The sequence below is a fragment of the Kryptolebias marmoratus genome, linkage group LG13 (assembly GCF_001649575.2).
Source record: "Kryptolebias marmoratus isolate JLee-2015 linkage group LG13, ASM164957v2, whole genome shotgun sequence".
NCBI lineage: Eukaryota > Metazoa > Chordata > Actinopteri > Cyprinodontiformes > Rivulidae > Kryptolebias > Kryptolebias marmoratus.
The window spans coordinates 12,806,680-12,828,278 of NC_051442.1; the positions used below are offsets into that span (position 1 = coordinate 12,806,680).

At 47.2% G+C, this 21,599-nt stretch overlaps 1 protein-coding gene across 1 annotated transcript in view; it reads right to left on the bottom strand.

Annotated features, from left to right (window-relative positions):
* The window catches only part of nrxn2a (neurexin 2a), a gene marked incomplete in the record, with an annotated part of 142,128 nt that overhangs the window by 59,756 nt on the left and 60,773 nt on the right, over window positions 1–21,599 (bottom strand). Inside the window, 9 exon segments of the mRNA XM_025006366.2 lie at window positions 5,389–5,508; window positions 6,835–7,008; window positions 7,088–7,278; window positions 9,052–9,433; window positions 9,526–9,645; window positions 13,536–13,562; window positions 17,391–17,594; window positions 18,438–18,821; window positions 19,382–19,811. Coding sequence (XP_024862134.1) covers window positions 5,389–5,508; window positions 6,835–7,008; window positions 7,088–7,278; window positions 9,052–9,433; window positions 9,526–9,645; window positions 13,536–13,562; window positions 17,391–17,594; window positions 18,438–18,821; window positions 19,382–19,811 — 2,032 coding nt within the window.

Consider the following 21,599-nt stretch of genomic DNA (forward strand, 5'->3'; position numbering starts at 1 on the left):
GTTTAGTTTAGCTTAGCTTATTTAGACAATTAGTTATCATTGTATCTTGTACCTGTCTGTAATTTTGTTTCTGTAACTTTGTCTGTAATTTTGTTCTGTGTTGTAAAGCACTTTGAGTCGCCTCGTGCTGAAAAGTGCTATATAAATAAATGTACCTACCTACCTACCTGCGTTTAGTTTCCACCTTGGCGCCTAACCATCGGCTCCCAAACGCTCGAGCCGGTTCGCTCTGATCGCATCTCGGCGACCCTTTCGGGATCTAGAAAAAGTCGGCCACTTCCTCTGCTCTGATCCGTCTTCACAGAACTCGAAGAAGAAAAAGCTTCACACCGGCGCAGAGAGTAAAGCATTTCACTCGTGGAAAGGAGGGCGGCTTGACGAGCTGGTGAAATCAAATTTCACAACTCTTCCTTTCGCTCGTGTTTATTTTGGTCCTTTTTTTTGTTTAACACTTCCCTTAGTGCTGTCAAGTAGTTGCTAACTAATTTCATTTATTTGTTGTCAGACAGAAAGTACCCGTTCTCACAGATGTTGAGTTTGAACCTCAAATAGCAGTAAATTAGATGGCAAACAGGCTACTTTAGTGAACCCTGACGGCACTATTTATAAAAAAAAGAAGGATTAATTGGGTCATGTGAGCTAAAATCTCTTCTTTAAAAATCCCACGTGCGCAGTTAGCCTCCCTTTAATTCAATGATGGCCTATTAGACTGTGTGAGTCACTGTCGGAGTCACTTCCAAGCCTCGGCGTAAATAATATTAAATATTAAAAATAAAATCACTGAACGGAGCGGAGAGCTAATCCGCTCTGATCGCTGACGGAGCCGTTTGTGAAGCCATCAGATTAGTAATTCATCGTGTTCGCCGGGGTTCCTGGGAGCCGGCGTGACGCAGGGCCCTTCTGAGAAACGCTCCCCGACCGCGTCACACGTGATGCGCCGCTTTTTTTGTTTTCTTTTGTTTTTAATTCTTATTATGTGGATGGGAAAAACCAAAATAAGTCGGAGTGGGCAATTATTCCCTCAGGTGACGGATTTTCACTTCACATCTGCTTAATCGTCAAGGAAGTTTTGTTTTCCGTTTTCTGGCTTGAAGGGGCTGAACGCCGCGACGGATTCGCTGCGCGCTGATGCTGCGTGACTTTCTTTTAATTCGATGCGAACTTCGCTCGGCTCCCCCCGGGTCTTCAGGACGGACCCCAGACGTCCCGGCGGGGGGGGAGAAAAATGGAAACGCAGGGAGGACGGACGTTCGGCTGCTTTATTTTGGAGAGGAAATAAAAACTCGGATGCAGCAGGGTCAAAAGAAGCTATGAGAAGATTTAAGAAAGCGTGTAAATGTATATGAGGGGAAAAAAATGCAGGTTTTTTCAAGACTAAATTACAAAAGTCAACATAAAAGTGCGAGAAAAACATGCTATGTCGCAGCTCTTCTGGCTATTTTAAAGCTTGAGTTTATTCAGACAGAGACTCAACAAACAAACAACTAAACTTAACCACAATCAAACATTCTTCTTTTGCAAGATTAATTCATGAATTATTTTTTATTATAAATTTCCAGCTGAATCAGGATACGGGGGCTTTAAGGTCGAGTTAACAGGAAACACGTCTGTTTGATTCAAAGGGTTTTTTTTGTTGTTGTTTGTTTTTAAAAAAAAAAAAAACAAATCTTTGACTTTAAACAGTCTAGACTTTCCAGCTCCCAGCTCTTTCCCTGGTAAGGTCACCACGTTGCGAACAGCGATATTTTTTTCGAGCTCCTGTCCCGGAGCGCAGGATTAAGTCCGAAACCTCTACGCTGGATTATCCCCATCTGGGACGTCCTCGTAATTGTGAAGGAGCTCACCTGAAATGAAGGTCAGAGGAAGAATTTTTGTTATCGGCGAAGGAGGCGTCCGTTCGGCTGCCGGGCCGCGGTCACAGGGAGCCGCGTGGGGCGAGGCGGGGGGTGCTTAGCATAAGGTCAACTCAGAGGAGCGGCCGCACGGTTAAAGTCAGGAGCCTTTAATGGCATCGCTCATGTCATGCCGCAGGAAGTCATAGAGCACACGTGTCAAACTCAAGGCCCGCAGGCCAGATCCGGCCCTCTGTAATGTTACATCCGGTCCCCAAGATAACGTTGAGATTTCATCAGGTCCGGCCCTCTAGTCTGGAACAGATCGAGTCTCTGATTCTTATTTTGCTAAAAAAAAAAAAAACTGAGCCTAAATAGTGAAGGTTTCTCTTGACAGTGACTTAGAAGCCAACAATATATAGTTTTAATTTCTGTATGATCAGGTTTTTGTTGGCTTTTTTAAAAAAAAATCTGCTTTAATGTTAAAAAATTCATTTAAAAGCTGAGTGAGGTGTAAGAAATGACTGCTAATGATGTGCTTTTTGAAGTTTGATCTATTTGTGTTCATTAAAGTCTGTTTGCTCTAAATTCTGTATAATCTGTAACTGGGAAAAGGTCATTGATATTTCTATATGGATGATTTGACATAATACATCTAAAACCAAGGTTAATTTATGTAATTTTTAATAAATATGGATTGTGGTTGGCCCTTGGCTAGGACCAAATTTTTGATTTTGGCCCCCTTGAGTCAGTGGCTGAGTCACAGTGGCTGTCGACTACTTTAAAGGACTAAAAAAACCAAAAGGAACATCATGATGTTTAGATTAGCACCAGTTGGATAGAGTCATATAGGCTGCACACTTTTTTGTTTTAGTTTTTCCTCACGCACACACGGGAGCAAGTAATAAAGATGCCAAAACAATTATCTGTAACTGCAGAGGTTGAACAATAATTACACCTCCCATATGTTTAGGAAGGAAAACAAACAAACAAAAAAAATCAAACAGCTGAACATCGTTCCAAAACTCAGGCGAATGGAAGCGTGACCCGGAGGGAGTCGGAGCAGATGTTCCGAGCTGACTTGATCAGCTGATTTCTGTGTTCGGCTCTCGGTGCGTCGAGGACCGGCTCTGCTCTGCTCCGCCGAGCAAAGTGAGGAGTTTGGCGCCGTTCCCCGCTGTTTTCTCATTCCTGCTTCATTACTCGGTGAAGAGACGAAAAAGAGTAAAGTCACCGGTTTCCGTGCAGGGCGCCGCGGGCCTCCCGGAGGAAGGTGGGATTTGGTGATTCGGTGAGATTACCATAACGACAGATTAGAGTTCGGATGAGACGATTAGTACTCGGCACGGACGGTTTCAATCCGTCATCCTTCTGTTGTACCGGCTCCCGTGATGGCTCCCCTGTGAAACACGAGGCTCGGTATTCACTCCGAGCGGCTCCGATGAATTGGTTTGACCTTCAGTGTTGGGCCAGCCGCGCCGTTTACCCGCCGGCCGCACGATCGAGAGGCTTCCCACAGATTGAGAGATGAAACCGAAAAAAAAAAATAAATAAATAAATAAGGGGCTGCATGAACGTGTTAACTTGCTGCCATTTTTACAGTTTTTTTTCCTTTCAAGACTTGCGTTGGTCACACGATGTTGGCCCTCGTGTTTTTTAAGGTGAGGAAAACAGATTTTTTTTTTTTGCTGAAAACGGGTTGCGGGCCAGTGAGCCGCGGCGGCTTCGGGAACAAACTAGCAGAAAAGTTTAAAAAGTGTAGCCACGTTTGGGTGAGAGGCTTTTAGCGGCAAACTCATGGACTACAAAGATGGACGACGCGTCTCCTCCTTTTTCTTCTTCTTCTTCCGTTGTGTAAAACTGAAGCCAAAATGTCTGTTTTTATGTTGTATTTTGGGCTGTAGTTTCGATACAGAAGTCCCGCCAACAGACCGTAATAAAAACATGTCTCAGTCATCCCTCCTTCATTACACTGAATCTGTTGTATTTAGAGACTAAATTGTGTCGTGATTAGGGGCTGAATCTTCTCAAACTGTATTTTTTTCTTTCCTCTATTCCATTTTCAGGGGTCTCCACTGCGAGTCGTCCTCCTCCATCTAACTCTGTCTTCTGTGTCCTCTGTCCTCACTCCAACCACCTCCATGTCCTCTCTAACTGCATCCATATGTCTCCTCTTTGTCTCTAACATCCTTCTACCAATATACCCACTGTCCCTCCTCTGCACATGTCCAAACCATCTCAGTCTGGCCTCTCTGACTTTATCTCCCAGTCCTTCAACCTGTGCTGTACCTCTGATGACCTCATTCCTAATCCTGTCCATCCTCGTCCCTCCCAAGGAGAACCTCAACATCTTCAGCTCTGTCTCAGAAAGCTTGGTTTATTCAAAGCCTTTTATTTTGTGGTCATTCAAGTACAACACGATTTGCATTAGAGAAGCTCAAACAGCAGCAGATCCAGGTTGTTTTATCTGGTGGGGGTTTCTAAAAGAATATCAGGACTCGTATGATTCGTCCCGTAACTTTCTAACTCGCATTGAAGAGCCACACACGTGCGTGTCGCCCACCAACCGGAGAGCCCCCCACGTTCCCGCGGGAGTCCGATCGCGTCGCACCACTGCGGCCGGCTCGAACGGTTACCTGCGTGGCGCGGACGGTACGAGCAAAAGGAAAAAAGACAAATAAAAAAAACCTTTCAGGAGAAAATGAAAACAGTATGAATGAAACGACACCGAAGCGTTAAAAGACAGACGTAAAAAAAACACAAGCAGAACATTTATCTTAAGGGATTGTGTTGGATTATAATGGTCTAATTCAAATTCAAAAGGGGGAAAAAAAAAATGCATGTTTTCAATTTATTAAGACATGTTAGGATTTTCCAAGTTCTACAATCAAGCTGTGCTGTTGCTGTTATTGACCAGAATAAATGACTCAGGACCCAAAGGTTTCCATCTGAGGATATTCATTTAGTTCCACGCCTCCTGAAGTGAAAACCCGCAGGTTAAACGTCTTTTTAGCTTAGCTGCACACCTCGTAGAACCTGAAAGAACAGTTTCAAAGAGCTGTTTTCTCCTCCGTTCCCTCCTTTCCCTCACCTATCGACTTTTTTACCCATTGTTGGATTTTCTTCCTCAGACCCTGAGAGGCAGCCGGTGTGGGAACAAATGTGCCTCCAATCACCAGCCGCTTCCTTTTTTTTTCCTTACCTATTGACTTTCTTACCAGCACTGTTATCATCAAATTATCCCGGAGATAGTCCCCCCACGGAGGCTTTATCACGTGATGTGCTCTTATCTCTTTGAAAGAAGGGGTTTTTATAACAGCACATTTTAATAACGACCACCACAAAGCACGAGTCTTGCAGTTATTCCGAACGACAGAGCAGCAAATGAGGCTTGACCTGCCACAACCGGACTAATAAAATTACTTTTTGCGCTCTCACAAGGATTCTAAAGCCCTCAGTAAAAGTCGAAAAGTCGAGGAGCTGAACGGAGAGCCGTCGGCGGGTCTCGAGCCAGTGGGCTCGCAGGACACGAGCCCCCCCCGGACGGTTTACTCACGGTCGCTGCAGAAAGGTCCTCCGTAGGTGGTCATGGTGCAGTCGCAGGAGAAGCCCTCCCACAGCTGCAGGCACACGCCCTGGTGGTGGCAGGAGTCCTCTGTGCACGTCGTGCTGGGACCTGCGGGGCGTTCACAGCACAGTGAGCGACTGCTCGGGAAACCTTTGCTCCCGTTCATCCCGCATCCTAGACAGGCATCGTCCTAAAGGCCCTCTCGCGCTCCGACGCTTGAGCAGAAGCCCAAACTGGCTGCCAGTATTTTTGGTTCGGAATAAATAAAATGGTGACAGAGATTAACGCGCATTTCTTTCTTTATCCGAAACTTTGGCAAAAAAAATAAATAAAGCCAAACTTGGTAAAAACCTGCTAGCTAGCTAGTTAGATAGCTAGCTGGATGATGGTTTAAACAATTAAAATGTCAGCATTTTTGCAAAGTTAATACTAAAGAACTAGCTACCAAGCTAGTTAGCTTTCATGATAGCTAGGTAGCTTGAATAGCCATCAGCTAGACAGCGCTAGCTAGTATCAGTGTAGCCGAGGCTATAGCTGACAGGTAGCTAGTAGCTAGCTAGCTACTGACTAGGTAGCAGGTGCTAGCTACCTACCTAGCTAGCTAGCAGCTGCTAGCTAGTAAGTAGCTAGGACTGTCTGCTAGAGAGATACTGTATATTAGCTAGCTCATTAGCTAGCTAACCAGACAGACAGATAGATAGAATATCACACTTAAGGAAACAATTTTTGAACATATTTTTCTTTTTTTCTATTTAGACAGATGACCTTGCCTCTCGGCAAGACTCCCAGGTTTTTATTCACCAAATCAGTGTCAGAAGTGTCTTTAATCTCCTGGGACCGTTCTTTTAAAAGGAGTAATATGTGTTTGTGATTTTGAACACACAGTTGTCAGGCATTTTGTTCTGCCGCCGCGGCTGCTGTTCGCAGTCCTCCTTCCTGCTTGCTCGGGTTATCGACTGTGACATCATCTGCCGCGCCACAGCTGGACTTCTTTGTTGTGCTCTTCTGTTCTGTTTATTTATGCATCAGCCACGTTCAAAGTTTTAAACGGCTACCGCCACCAACAAGAAGAAGAAGAACAACAACAAAAAATCTCTTTGTGGATATTTAAAAGCTAGAAAACAGCGCAGCTCTTCTGTGCTCGAGTACCTCCCCGGGACAACTACTTGACCTGATGGAGCCGCTGCAAAACTCTTCAAACTGCTGAGAACTTTCTTCTGTTTAACGGTGTCGTGTTACAGAAACGTGAGCATGTCAAATAATAATAAATACAAAGAACGTGCTCTCTGGCCAGTCATGAACAACTCCTTCAGGGGAGCTGATTAGGACCAGGACAAACAGGGTCGAATTCGCTCTCAGCCAGTTCCCCTGGTCTTATCCACCAGAATTCAACTATACCAGGTTAAAGAAAATGGTTTATGGTTTTGGCCTCACCTCCGCAGCCGCGCTCCACCTCCCCCACCTTGTGGAGGGCGTCCGCCAGCAGGTCCGGGAGTCGTCCGTTCAGGTCCACGGAGGCCAGGCAGCCCTTGTAGCCCTCCCTGGAGGCGATCAGCCGGGGCAGACTGCTGTACATGCTCTTCCCCACGCCCCCGACGTACAGCTCTCCTGCGAGATCGAAGAGTCGTGTCATTCATTTCAACGCAGGGAAAAGGGAACCGAACGCACGGCGGCGGGGGAGGCGTACCTTTCAGGTCCAGGTTGCGCGCGCCGTTGGTGTGCTGCGTGACGGTGCGCGAGTCGATCTTGAGCACGTGCACGTTGTTGTTGTCGCGGGAGATCACCACGTTGTGCCACTGGTTGTCGTTGAGCGGTTTGTCGGAGTTTCCCTTCATCAGCGAAGGCCCGTTGCCCAAGTCGAACACGTAATGGATGTACCTAGAAGACGAGACCTTTCACAATCAGATCCTCGTCCTCCAACTTCTACAAACTAATCTGTGTGACGAATCATGAAACAACTCAGCTGAAATAAATAAATGCTACGTTCTGCAGCCGTTCACCATGTTATCCGCTTCATGGTGTTCCCATTATGGAGGCTTCTAATCCCCAATGAGCACTGTTTAAGTCTTCCACTGACGTTCAAACAGCCAGTGTGAACGTAAGCGCACAAACTTTCCGAATCTGAAGCCAAGCCGGCACGTCTGGCTTCAAATGTAACCATCAGACAGAGCCTGGTCCAAACTAAATCTCGTTAAAAAAAATCAAAGCCGGGCGCCATCAATGGAAGAAGCTGCTACACTTCACACGTAACTCGGAGCTGCTGGAAAGCTACGACAGAAGTGTTGGAAGCCATTTTATTGTCTGTTGTCGTCTGTGTGAGCTTCTGCTGCCGACTCCAGATCTGAACAGGGCCTCCTGCTGGCTAATTGCTCGCCGGGAGAAAGTCGGAGCGCCCGTTGTGACGGCGGAGGGGAGAAAGAAGACAGAACCGTTGCCTTGCCTGGCTCTGTTTTTTCACAGCCTCACTCTGACGTTCTTTTTGGAACAAAAAAAACAAAACAAAACAAAACGCAGCTATGATAAATAAATCATTCGGACCGTATTTTCTGTTGCTGTCACCGTGCCCGGCGTGCTCGTGTACGGGAACAACTTGGCTTTTGGTTCTCATCCGAAGTTGCCTCCTCTGTGTAGCTGCACACATCACTTTTATAAACACTTCGGCCCCGATTCACTAAGAGCGTGCAGCACCTGGTTTTTTGCTGCAGGATTGGTGCGTCATTAGCCATGTCAACGGCACCAACGGCCTGCTGGCACAAACACACCCATTCAGTTTGGCTAGTGTGAACAATTTGCAATTTTTTTCTTTTTTGCATCTGAATGCAGTTGCCTTCACAGCACAATCTAAATATTTTGGGTTTTTTTGTTCCACTGTCAGCTCCAGACAAATTTGACTGTAACAAGGAGGAATCACATTCAGGATGCCATTTCTAACTCGTTTGACCATCATCGCATCCTCGTATTTTCACTTAATCGTTAAAAAAAAAAAAAAAAAAAAAAGAATGGGTCATGGTTTTTTGATTTGGAACGAGACGGACACGACTTGTGTTTGTTAACCTCTGGGTGTGAAGCTCCGTTCATTGAACTGTTCTGTAATCACGACGGCTTGTGTTCCAAACACTAAACAGCAACCAGGCAAACGTCAGGCGCTCGTCACCTAAACGGGACGACTGACGATTTATACTTTCCCTGATGCGCCTGTCCCTTTTTTTGGAGAAGGCAACAGTGCGGCAGCTTGCTCCTACTCCTTCGTTTTCTTCTCCTGGAGGTGCAAACACCACCAGTTCCCAGAAGTGTCAGAAACGGCACTGCTCTCTCCAAATGGGGCGCTTTTAAGTCTTGACAATAATTTGATAAGAATATGGGTGTTTCATTCCTCTGAAGTCATACATTCAACCTCAGATAATTGCACCAGAGCGTGGAGATGTGATTGGGTTGGCAGCGCGGGATCACACACTTTGAGGTACTTTGAGTATTAGATGGATGTGCGATATCTCTTTTGTTTTGATTTCCTGACTAACAACCGGAACCATCTTTTGGTGAATCAGGCCTTAGTGACTTATCAGTTAGTAAATAAAAACCACATGTTGAAACCAATATAATATATATAATATTGTGCCCAATAGGATCTTTTCTTTCCACTCTGGTACCTACCCTTTGACCAGTTCCACCATGATGAAGTCGCTTCCGTCTCCAGAGTTGTAAAGGATCAGCCCATCAGCGCTGGTGGTCTTGAACTGAAAGAAAAGGTGCATGGAGGCGTAGGCCTGCAGCGTGGAGAAGGCCAAGTAACTAGCCTGGGTTAGGAAAGTGACAGGGTTGGCAACGATGTGCCTCATGCCAAACCGCGCGTTCAGCTCGCAGTAGGAGATGTCGCCGTTCTTGCACTGGTCCAGGTAGAGCATCCCGTTGAAGGAGAGCGCCTGCAGGTGGCCGATGAAGTTGGACGGCATCACCGAGATGAAGCGCCGCTCCGTCATGATCCCCGTCTCCACGCTGTTGAACTCCAGGCGGGTGTGGGCGCCGGTCATGAGACCTGCGGGGAGAAAAACCGTTCCTCTTTAAAAAAATTTTTTAAAAAAAGCCCCCGCCACGCGCGTTGTCTCTCGGACGCCGTCACCACCCTACCTTCCACCGTGGCGTTGTCCACGGACAGCCGCAGGCTCTTCCCACGCCGCGCCACCGTCACCGCGTGCCACTCGTTGTCGTTCAGCTTCTCGCCCACGAGAAGGACCTCCGGCCCCTTGCCTGAGAGGGGGGGGGAGCGTCAGGTGACAATCGTGCAGCGAATTGCACACAAGCTTCCTTGCACACAAGCTCTCTACTCGAGGGGCACTCTCAGGGCGAGGACACTCATTTACAGATCACGCACACACGCACGCATGCACGCGACCAGAGACATTGACAACAAACCAAAAATAAAACCCATTCGAATACACTCACAGAAAAAAAATGGGAAACGAGAAAACACAAAGCAACAACAGTCTGTCGTGAAGTAAATATTTAAAAAAGGAACTGAAACGGCGCGGCTCCTCAACGAGTCATCTGAACGAAGCACCACGCGAGGCAACAGTCGAGTCTCGGGCGTATTCAAATACGACTTCCTGACTATCCTCGGTGGTGATTTTTTTTTTTTTTTCTCCCCCGCCGGTTTAAAAATAGGTCACAATGCAGAGGCTTGCCACTGCGGCGCCGTCAACCCAAATCAGCGCCTATGCAACAGGCCAACGCGGCGGTTCAAAGGAGTTCTGACACCGCTCAGGGAAACTAATTGGCCGTGCCTAAGCCGACTTCGCCTTCGGGGGTGGGGGTGAGGAGGGGGGGTCTGTCTAATTGAGCTCAGGGCGCAAGAGGACTACAAGGGACGCGCAGAGGGCGGTAAATGGAAAAAAAAAAAAAAGAAAACATCAGCCGCTTTCGTCCTGTGGGAAATAAAAACGGCGCCCGGAGACCTTGTCCCGGAGCTGCATATTAAGTGTCTCCGCCGCCGTCCCACCTGCACTCCGGGCAGATCAATAACATCCAATCCCGCGGCCTCTGCGACACATGGATCCGGTCGGATATTGGAAAGCAAATCACACGCAGGAGTCGTGTCCGGGGGGGGAACAGGAAACGTTTACCTTCGGCGTGAAATCAGACATGCGGTTCGGGATAAAAGAGGAGTCCGAAGGGGCGAGTCGGCTAATTCTCAGCACTACAAGGAACAACCGAACAAATTTAAAAAAAAAAAAAAACGTTCCTAACAAATTACCATGTTGCTCGCAGTCCGAGTTAAGTTAAAGGAAGATGAGATTGTTTTCAAAGTTGGGAGGCATAAAGGGAAAATTCAGACTTTTTATGGCTTCTCTCCGAGTGCTTCTGAGGATGAGAAAAAGCGGGAAATTCACCTCCTGAAGTTTAAACGCTGCATTATTTAGGTCTTTCTCTGAGCGTCGCCATAAACAGGCTCGCATCAGGGCCCGTTTTAAACATTCCTTTCCTCTAATTTTGCAACGCGCGCACGCACACACGCTGGGATCAGTCGGCTCGCTCAGAGAGGCCCATCGGTCGGAGGGTTACTCTGAACCGGCTCCAACGGTTCAACAAAGAGTCCTAACAAGAAGTGCGCCGTGTTCAACAAAACGAGTCCTTATCAATTATACATCGCCCCGATCCATATTTCCCTCACATCTCCACACGTTAGCGGCGCTGAATGATTCAGAGCATCTGCATCTGTGGTTTATTGTGTTTTGAAAGTTGCAGAATTAACAGAATTTACTGACGGGGAGCCCGACGGAGGTTTGGAAGGCCTCCATGCTCTTGATCTTTATCTGAAAGTTGTAGCTTTACAATATATTCAGCACAGCAACAAGGAATAATCTCTAGTTATATATATATGTGTATATATATATTTGGAGTTTAACCCATTTGACCCATCAAAATTAGGATGAAAGCTGGGTTTTAATGATTTCATTCTCCTAAATATAGACTAAGTGCACATAATAAAATGGCGGTTTGATCGGAGGTGGTTCCCTGATGTGACGAACAGCTGAAATGATTCAATCCGATGTTTATTCTCACTGAAGTCCGACTGTAAAACCCTCTGAAATCTGACCTCCTTGTCAAAGTGCGGGTCTAGAGTTGGGGGGGGGGGTCTCAATTTCACAAAGTAGGCGGCACGAGAATGAATCGGGAGCGACGCACCTATGACGCGCCTCACTTCAAACACTCGTCATCTGTCACACGAGCTGTCGAGTTATTCCAGGGGTGGGCGACCCTGGTCCTGGAGGGGCCACCATCCTGCATGTTTTACTTGTTTCTCTGCTCCAACACACCTGATCTGAATCAATGTGTGATTAACAGGCTTCTGCAGAACACAAAGAGGTCATTTAACCTCTGAATCAGATGTTGGAGCAGGGAAACAAGCAGGATGGTGAACCCTCCAGGACCAGGGTCGCCCGCCCCTGAGTTATTCAAACGGACGTAGTTTAATTTCCCAGAGAGCCCGGGGCGCAAACAGAGCTGTCACGTCTGCAGGACGCTGGTGCTGCATTCAGCCGCTGCACTACACCCTAGAAACCGTTTGAGTCTCACACACGGCACACACAAACGACTACACGTCCTAGAGTCAGTGCGTGAAGGTGCACCGCCATCTGCTGGTGAAAAATAAAAACATACATTCGAAGGCAGAAATCGAACCAAAACATAATCGCATGAGGCTTTTTCTCCATTCTTAAACTGTTGAGTTTTAAAATGACTTTTTAAAGCAGACCATCCACCCGCACACAGTTCATTTTCACCCACACTTACCTGGATCAGAGGGCGCAGGTGCGACCAGTTTAACACAGCTGACAGTTCAGAAAGTACACAAACGTGCAATAAAGCCTGACTCTCGACACATGTTCGTTTTTTAATTTTTTTTTGGTGTAACGTCTTTACAGCTGCACATCGGATAGAGAGCAGAACTCCAGACTGCGGCCGGTTAGGTCTTATAGATGATTAAACGGTTTTGATTGTGCCTGAGAGTCTTTAATAAGATGCGATCCGGTATTTTCAGCACACGTTCAGCAGACGGCGAACTGAAACACCGGCACTGAGGATGTATTCATAAAAAGCAGTTCCCAAATTTGTTAAAAAACAAAAAAAAGCAGAGAATATGTTTTGTTATCTAGAGGAGGATCTACTTTTTTATGGAATAGCTTTAACAAAAAAAAGCTATGAAGACTTATTGGAAGTCTGCTTTTAATGCCAGCTTTCTGCGCCCGGGTTTTGATTTTCCGGGCGATTTTCCTGAAATATCTTTAAAAAAAACGAAGCTGAAGTATCCCGTTTCATTGTTTTTTTGCCTTTTTTTTTTGTAATCAAGAGTCTGTGCAGTAGACTACCGGAGTCCTGTCTACACGACACAGATCGTGGCGTCATGTTGTTTTATTTAGGCCGTTCTCTCACCGACGGCAATAAACTTTAGCCGTTTGCTTAGCAAAAAATAAAAATTAGAGATTGAGAGGAAATCATAAACGGTGTCAAATGTGGGGAGAGTTCCTCGCTGGGCTCAAAAAGCTCCTCACTGGTATTTTTTCCTAAATGTTATTGGCTCCAAGTGGCGCTGTATGGGTTAGGTTGGCTTTTATTGGTAATAATTCACTTGTGTAGTCCGGACGGAGAATTTTAAACAAGAGAAGAAGAAAAAAAACAACAATAGGTGAAAAAAAATGATCTAAGCTAGTGCAGTCAGGGCTTTTTTTTTTAAAAAATAGGGATTATTCGGAGCAAACGAATTGTTTCGTATTTCCACTGTTTGCTTAATATTAACGTATTAATCACATAATAAGATAACACTTAAAAGTTAACTCAGCTGCGGTCAGTGGTGACTTCGATGGTAAATTTAGCTACATTTAATTACAATATAGAGGTACTAAAATATTAAAAAAATGCGTTTTTGTTGTTGTTGGGTTTTATAAGTAAAGTGCATTAAGATCCCCTTAATTTTAACTGTGCAGCTGTTCCTGGTGCCTATTTTTACAGTGAGGCTTCAGAGAAAAGAAAGGCGAGTCAAACTGAATGAATTATAAGTGCAGACAGGCAAGAAGCACATGAATTATACCACAGTGCATGTTCTCGAAATCATGGTAGAGGAGATAATCATAGGAGACACTTACTGAGATTACAGTCTATCCTGATACAATCTGGTGAGAGAGAGAGTGAGATGGTGAGATTAAAAGAAAGGAACAAAAAAGAAAAAGAAGAAAAAGAAGAAGAAGAAGAAGAAGCACAAAAGAAGAGAATATTTCACATCCTTCAAGGTATATTCTGCAGACAGTTCAGAGCCTTTATTTCAGAGCCCACCATCCGGGGACAGCCCGGAGAGTCGAAACCGCCGCTTTCCTCTCTGCCTCTCTGCCCGAAGCCTCCGGTAAATCCAGCGCTGCTGGAGGCGCAACAGAGCCGGATCCACGAGGAGATCACTGACCGGAGAAGCAAAAGGTGCACCAGGATTTTCCCCGTGCCCGTATCGCCCCCCCCCCGCCGTGACTGATATATTTACTGACACGTGCTCCGAGGTAAATTTAGGGGACAACCACTGCTGCGAGGAAAGTCGTCAGGAGCGCATAGCCGAAAAAAATAAATAAACAACAGGAAGCGAGGGCTGATTTCGGGATTCCAGAGCATAACGTGGCATCTCGCCACACGAAGCGGCACGACGGGCCTCACGAGGGAGCAAAAAGACAAAACAAAACGGACCTCGAAAAAGCAGGTCAGATTAGCAGCCGGTCTTGGTGGCGACGAATCTCGTCAGATCCATTGGCCTCGCTTTTTGAGATCCCGAAACTGGGTGCCGAATTGTGCGCGCCGTCTCTCCGGACTAGTTCCTGTCGGACTGATGCACCTGTGTTCAAACACCCCGGACGTCTTCGGCCCTAAGCTAAAAGAAAACTGCCATTAAACCTCATTCTTGTTCCGCAGGCGTAATGGCAACGCTTCAAGTTAAACACAGAAGGAAAGCGGCGATTTGCACAACCCGCGGCCACGATGCAACTTACACCTTGTGGAGGGAAAAAAGAAGAGAATGAGGCACAAATATGTTTATTTGCCATCATTACCAAGCTAAAATATCTTATAAATCCATGATAAATGAGTTGTTTTACTCATCACCCTGTTCTGGAAAATGTAACTAGTGTGAAGAAGAGTGGAAGAATACATGGGTGTAAGTCACGTGGCGGCGGAGTGCTCTCGAGCTGTCAACCATCACAGAGCAGTGGAAACAGACAGCCAGAGACCAGAGATTCTGCTGTGTGTGTGTGTGTGTGGGGGGGGCACTCCCCGCTCAGCGGAGTGACTCTGAACTGGACAGGCCCGGTTAAATGCGAGGAGACGGACCGGCAGCAGCGGAACCGTCCCCCCCTGGTGCGAGCGGCACGGCGGATCGGGTCTCTGACTGCCCGCTCCTTGAACTGCAGACCAAGCCATTGAAGGGCAGAAAGAGCCGAGACGGTCAGGATGGGACCCGACCCCAGGGTGAACCCGGAGACAGAGAGAGAGAGAGAGGAGAGAGGCAGAAAAGAAACGTGCACGACTACAGCTGTTTAAAAAGGGGGCGCCGCACCTCTTCGTTTGGTTGCTTTTTTGTCTTTTTCCGGCTGTTTTTGCTGACTAACTCCAGCTGTGACTCGGCTGTCGTTTTTTTCGCGCCGTTTTCACGCGCAGCTCACATAAAAACCCTGTTTAGGTGACACAAAACGGTGCGTCTCCCCGACCGCATCGTGGCATAAGAGCCACGGCTCATTGTGCGGCTGTTCAGTAAAAGGCAGAAACAAAATGTCAACACCGTCTTTGTTTTTGTTGTTGTTTGTTTCCTAAAACCCACAAGTCTCAGGGATTATAGCTTTCGCCCAGTCGACCTCAAAGTAAATTATAAGAATAACAGGGTGTTGTTTGGGAGCTCTGATCTCTAGTGCTTAATAGGACCACGTTACCATGGAAACACAATGAGCGTTCAATTTATTCACGAGAACACAAAGTGTGGTAATGTTTCTTCCCCAGGGCTCTCTCAATCAAAACAACACCAAGAACACGGGTTGTTAAAAAAAAAGGAGCGCAAGACCATCATTTTGTTTTCGTGACCAGATCAATTTGATGCGAGACGGACAGAAATCGAGCTCACAGAAAACAGCGTACCGAATTGATAACGCTCAGTATGCCAAAGTGTTTTATGCTAAGTAATGACATGGCCACCATCTAATGTGGATAGTTAAAGGCCACTACCTAGCCATGTTAGCTAGTGGCTACTAGCTAACATGCTGCTATTACAGCTAAAATTACCTGGCAAATACGATGTATCCAGCTATATTAGACATTAGGCACTAGGTAGCTAATTACCATAAGCTAAACTGACTGTCCGTGTTGCTAAAATATCTAATATTAACCAGAAAACTGAAGCTACCTAGCCACGTTAGCTAGTGGCCACTAGCTAGCTAGCTTATTATAAAATAAATTGACAGTCCATGTTGCTATTACATTATATAATAACAACATGGACAGTCAAATTATAATATCAGTTTATCTAGTTACATTAGCTAGTAGACACTAGCTAGTTAATTGCCATAAGCTAAAATGACTGTCTGCGTTGCTAATATGCCTAACATTAAACAGCAAATTGAAGTTACCTAGCCATGTTAGCTAATGGCCAGTAGCAAGCTAAGACATCTTTAAAGAGCTGACTGTCCGTGCTGCTATTATAATTAACATTACCTGGCAAATTTAGTGCATACAGCTATATTAGCTAGTACTAGCTAATATAGCTAATTACCATAAGATAAAATGACTGTCCGTGTTGCTAAAATATCTATATTAACCAGAAAACTGAAGCTACCTAGTTGTGTTAGCTAGTTGCCAGTAGCTAGCTAGCATATTACAAAATAAATGTCTGCTGTTATACATTATATCAATTTATCTAGTATGATAAGCTAGTAGGCGCTAGCTAGCTAATCGTCATGAGCCAAGATGACTGTCCATATTGCTAATATATTAAATATTAAACATCAAATTGAAGTTTCCTAGCCACCAGCTAGCTAGTTATTTTAAAATAAGTTGACTGTCCATACAGCTAATATTGTAGCTAATGTTGTTGAACAAATTCAAGTATTAGAATTTTCTGGTAACGCCAAATGGTGTTGCAACATCGGTGTGATTGGGTTATTTTTAAAAAGAAAACGTTTGGCAAATTAATGAAGACGTGGAAGAGTTATCCTGCGTACTTGGCAACAACGAAACTGAAAGCAGTTACAGCACGACTACAACCAAACATCGGTCTGGTTTTAAACTACAACGTAAAAATGTACCATCTGTTGTACCTTTAAAGCGTAGACTTTAAGGTTGTTACTCTCTTTCTGTGCATATCGATGAGGCACCTTTAAGTTTCACGCAGGGGGTTTCATACCGTGTGCGTTAAACAGCAGCGCCGGTGGAAAACGTGCAAAGGGTTTGAGAAGATTTCATATCCTCTAATAACGTTTACTGGAGTTAAGCTCGAGAGCGTTCAGAGATTAGGAAGCAGAGCCTGGTGTGAGACAGCCAGTTATCTTACAAGGACAGAAGGATAGTTTACGTCTTAGTCAAATGAACGTGAGTGAAAGTCTCATGCGCTGCGTCCAGGATGTGTGCTGTAATAAGGAGCTTTCTGCAGAAACCCGACTCGACACCATAAGTAAGTTCCCTGACTGACTGGCACAGAAACATGCCCAGAGAGGGAAAAAGAACGTGCTATATTGGGGAACAGAAAAAAAAAAAAAACAGGCTCAGACTAGTTCCTAAAGGACAGAAAGTCTCAGGGACTGCAGAACGCTCATCTTTTTAAGCAGCTGCAGCGACTGGTGCACGTGGAAGAGTGGGGGGTGGGGTAGATGAGGAGAGCCGCTGACGGAAATGAACGCTTTCGACATTTCTGACTAGGTGGCGCGTCCCAACAGGTCAAGCCGGAAGTGATCGGCTGGCATTTTTGCCGCTGTCGGCTTTACCCAGGTTCACGGTGAGCTTGACCCGGCCTCCGTCCAGCTCCACGCGCAGGGTGTCCGCCGACTGCTGCGACGTGGTGGCCATCAGCAGGCCGAAGGCCCTCTGGGACATGAAGCGCAGGGACACGTCCTCGGCCTCGGTGTGCAGCGTCCTCGGCAGCACCACCTTCAGGTACATGCTGCCGTCGTAGCTCACCGCCGTGGCCTCTGTGGGGGGGGGGGAGCAGAGCTGTTACCGGAGGTTAAAAACAAAACACCAAACGTGTATGAAAGACTAAAAGAAAAAAGAAAAGTGTTCCCCCTCTTTGGGCGCATAAAGATAATCATTTTAGATTGCAGTTTCCCTCACTCGCACCAGATGGCAGAAAAAGCCCGGAGCACAACAAAAGGCAGCGGCAGCAATTAGATTTCGGAAAAAGGATTTCTTCCCATCGCAGGGCGATACAAGAGGGATTTTCATGCATCCGTCATACTATTAGCTGCCAGTGGATCTGCGTAATTTGGACTCCGTGTGAAAAAAAAAAAAACCCATCTGCACGGAAAATGCAAAGTGATTTAGGCCAAATGACTCCGCCGAAGTGTCACTGCATCTCTAATGAGACACGCACACACACTCACACAGGCGCGCGCGGCACTGGCAACCTCACCATACTGACAAGTCATTAATGAATCACTCTGCTGTGGAAAAATGCCGCAATTTACTTTAGAGTGGTTTAAAATGGGCTGGGGGGAAAAAAAACAAACAAACAAAAAACAAAATAAAATAAATCTGTCGTTTTCTTTTTGGCTGCTTTGTGGAAATAAAGCATCACTTGGAGGTGAGAGTCTGGCTCTCATTTAAATACATGAGGGCAGAAAGTATGATGCTACTGAGCTTGCAAATTAAATTCTTATTGTTCGGAGACTCCGGGTATTAAGCCGGATGACGAGTTCTCCACGCTTCGCCATTATTTTTGGTTCTGGTGAAGTCACCTTATGTTTTTTTTACACCTCGCCTGATGAATAAAACAGCGCCCCGAAGTGCGTTAAAAGCTCCGTGCGGACTCTTACCCTTCTCGCAGCTGGGCCCCACGTAGCCCGTGCCGTCGCAGCCGCAAACGTGGCGGTTCCAGCCCTCCCTGCACTGCCCCCCGTTGGCGCACGTGTCGCGGGCGCACCTGGTGTGCGTCTCCCTGGTGCAGAGGCTGCTGACGCCCGCGGCGCCCTGGACCTCGGCCAGCCTCCACAGGTTCCGGCTCTGGCCGTCGATGAACAGGTCCCTGACGCAGCCCACGAAGCCCAGGCCGAGGGACGCCGTCCACACCTCGGGGGGCAGGACGAGGGCCTGGCGGTCCTCGGGCAGGCCCCCGAGGTACATGTCGCCGTCCAGGTCGAGGATCTCGCTGCCCTCGTTGGCGGTGAACGGGACGCTCTGGCTGTTCACGGAGATGAAGCCTGCGGTGCGGCGGGGTTTGTGTTGCAGAGGAGAAGAAGAAAAATAAATCAAATTAAATAAAAAAGACAGGCACGTGGGGTGTGCTAAGTGATACATGATACGTTGAAGATTGGGAAAATGGCTGCCCGTTTGCTCAACTTTGAAGATGCCGTTTCACTAAAGTTGCTATCGTAAGCAAATAAGCGGAAGCTAAAAAAAAAATGTACAAATGACAAACGCGAGTCGTCGTCTTGAAGGAAGAAGCAGAATCTGAATCCTGCTAATAAGGGAGACATTTGCATCGAACAAACAAGGCAGACATTTACCCGCTTCGCTCCTGCCGTATAATTGGCCACTTGTGAAATAGGTTAACGCAGATTTCCAAATGTCATTCCGAGATTACAGCAACTAAAAATACCATTACAATTAAACAGCTAATGTGCTCGCACGTTCCGCCGCGGTGAATAAGAAGCAGCGAGGACGCCGGAGCCGCGCTGGCGTGCGGCAGCCTCACAGCTTGGAGCTGGAGGGATGGCCTCTGCTTCTGCCGCCGCGGCGAAGGCGCATCAAGTTATCTCACCGTTGCGGCCCTTCCTCTGAAAGTCCACGTGGCACCACTCGCCGTCGTCCAGCCTCCTGCCGCTGGCTTTGATCTTGATGCTGCCGGAGCCCATGTCCAGGACCAGGTGGAGGAGGCCGTCCATCAGCTCCACGGCGAAGAAGTCGGCGCGGGGCTTCCTGTCGGCCGGCGCGCCCCGCAGGCTGCCGTGGCCGAACAGCAGCAGGCCGCTGGGCTCCGTGGTGCGGAAGTCGAAGGAGATGGCGCCCGTCCTCTTGGTGTTCCACCTGGGCAGCGTCAGGAAGGCGAACGGCGCGTCGAAGGTGACCGGCTCCAGAGCCTCCACGTTTTGGCAGCCGAACACCAGGTCGCCGTGGAGACTGATCTTGGGGTCTCGCTGCTCAGCCATCCGCGACAGCTCCAGCCTGAACTCGTTGTTCTTGTAGACCACCTAAATAATGAGAGGAAGAAGGAGGCGCTGAGGTGAGGTGACGGCTGGGAATGGAGGATTCAAGGATCGACGGCAGTGCCGCCAGCGTTCTCGTGCCAAGTCACGCCTGAACTCAAACAGGCTGGAATGTTTTCTTTAATGGAATTACAGAAATCGGACCCTTCAGCTGAGCGTCAGCCTCTGGTTTATTAACATGAAACCAGATTATCTGAAATTATTTGTAAGATTATCACATAAAAAGTCAAAAGGGGACCTGCTTTTAGGGACGGGTCGTTCCGTCACGTCCGTGAGACGCCCTTTTATGAGACGTTTCAGTCGGCTCAGAGTTCACTCCGATTGACTTCAAAAGAAATCGGAAATACCATAAAAACGGGAATGTACGCGAGCACAAAGCGCATCGTTCCTTGTTAAGCTGTGTTTGCAAACGTTCCCATTTCCGTCCACATCCGCGTTATGAAACGCCTCGGAGCCTAATTAAAATCGCTGGACGACTAAAACGTTCTCATCTAACGAGCCTGGATGACTGAGAGTGAACTTGGACGTTCGCAGCGAGCCCACTCACTGGGCTGATTCCTTTCTTTTATTATTATTTTATTTTGTTTTTTTTTATCTTGGTTCTTCCATTAGTGCAAAAAAAGAAAGAAAAGAAAAGCATCTCGAGCTGCATCTGAAGGCCGTAGGAGCTCACATTCTGGTAGCTCTCAGCGCTGCTACACTTCGAAGAAAGAAGCGAACAATAAACATCTTACCTGCTGCACATAGCTCTCTGAACGGCCTCTGCTTAAAGGAACGGAGCGGACAGACGGGCTGACGGCTAGTCCGGATTGGGACCGGGCCATCTGAACTCCAGGCGCAGAGTTTCCTGCTTTATTGCGCCGTTCTGCTTTAGACGGAAATATTCAGATACTCCTGCTGGGGGTGGGCCCAGGCTGCGCCGGAAAATGCTACAGCTAGCTGCCGCTGCTTGGGCTCGCAGTAAAATAAACAGATGTCTGACGTGAAACTGGCAGCGCTACGGAAGGTCATAAAACAGAATCTGCGTGACCCGCTGGGACGTTATAGGAGGCCAGCCTCTGCCTCGCTCTGACTAGCCGTTAGCTCGTTAACCTGTTCGGAGCTAAACGGATTGTTCTGTTTTACGGACAACAACGAAGTGATGAAGGGTTAGGATTAATAAAAGGTGAAAGGGCCTGTCCCTCTGGACTTCAGGCGGGCCCACAAGCCTCTTCATTCGAAGAACTATCCAGGACAGGTAAGATATTAGCTGTTCTTTCTTTTTCTGACTTTAAATCCAGCAGAGGGACGGTCACAGGTGCGACAGATCAGGTAGGATCCTCCTCTCAAAGCAGAAGGTTTAACCCTTTCTGGGCTGGCCTTCATTCCGGGGCTCACTGTTGTCCACGAGGAGCAACAACCTTCGTTTTCTCATGTTCTACCAGGCGTAAGTCGCCTCGCCGCTATCTGCCACTTCCTTCCGCCACCTACTGCAGTCTGTGGGGGGCACGGCCTGCGGCGGAAAGCCAGCCTCACGCTTCGACACCGCCCCGGCGTGACTAAATAGGCGGCGAAATCAGATGGCGGAAACTGACCGCCGAGAAACGAGTGTAGCGGCTGATTTTTGAAGAGAGAGAGAGAGAAAAAAAAAAAGAGGAGGAGGAGGCGCGGTGACCTCTGCCGAACGATTATATAAGCCAGAGGACAACAGTGCGAGAGGAATCCTGTTTCACAGATTCAGCTGCTTACTGTGTGTTAGCTGGATTACACCCCCACCCCCCCACCCCCCCAAGG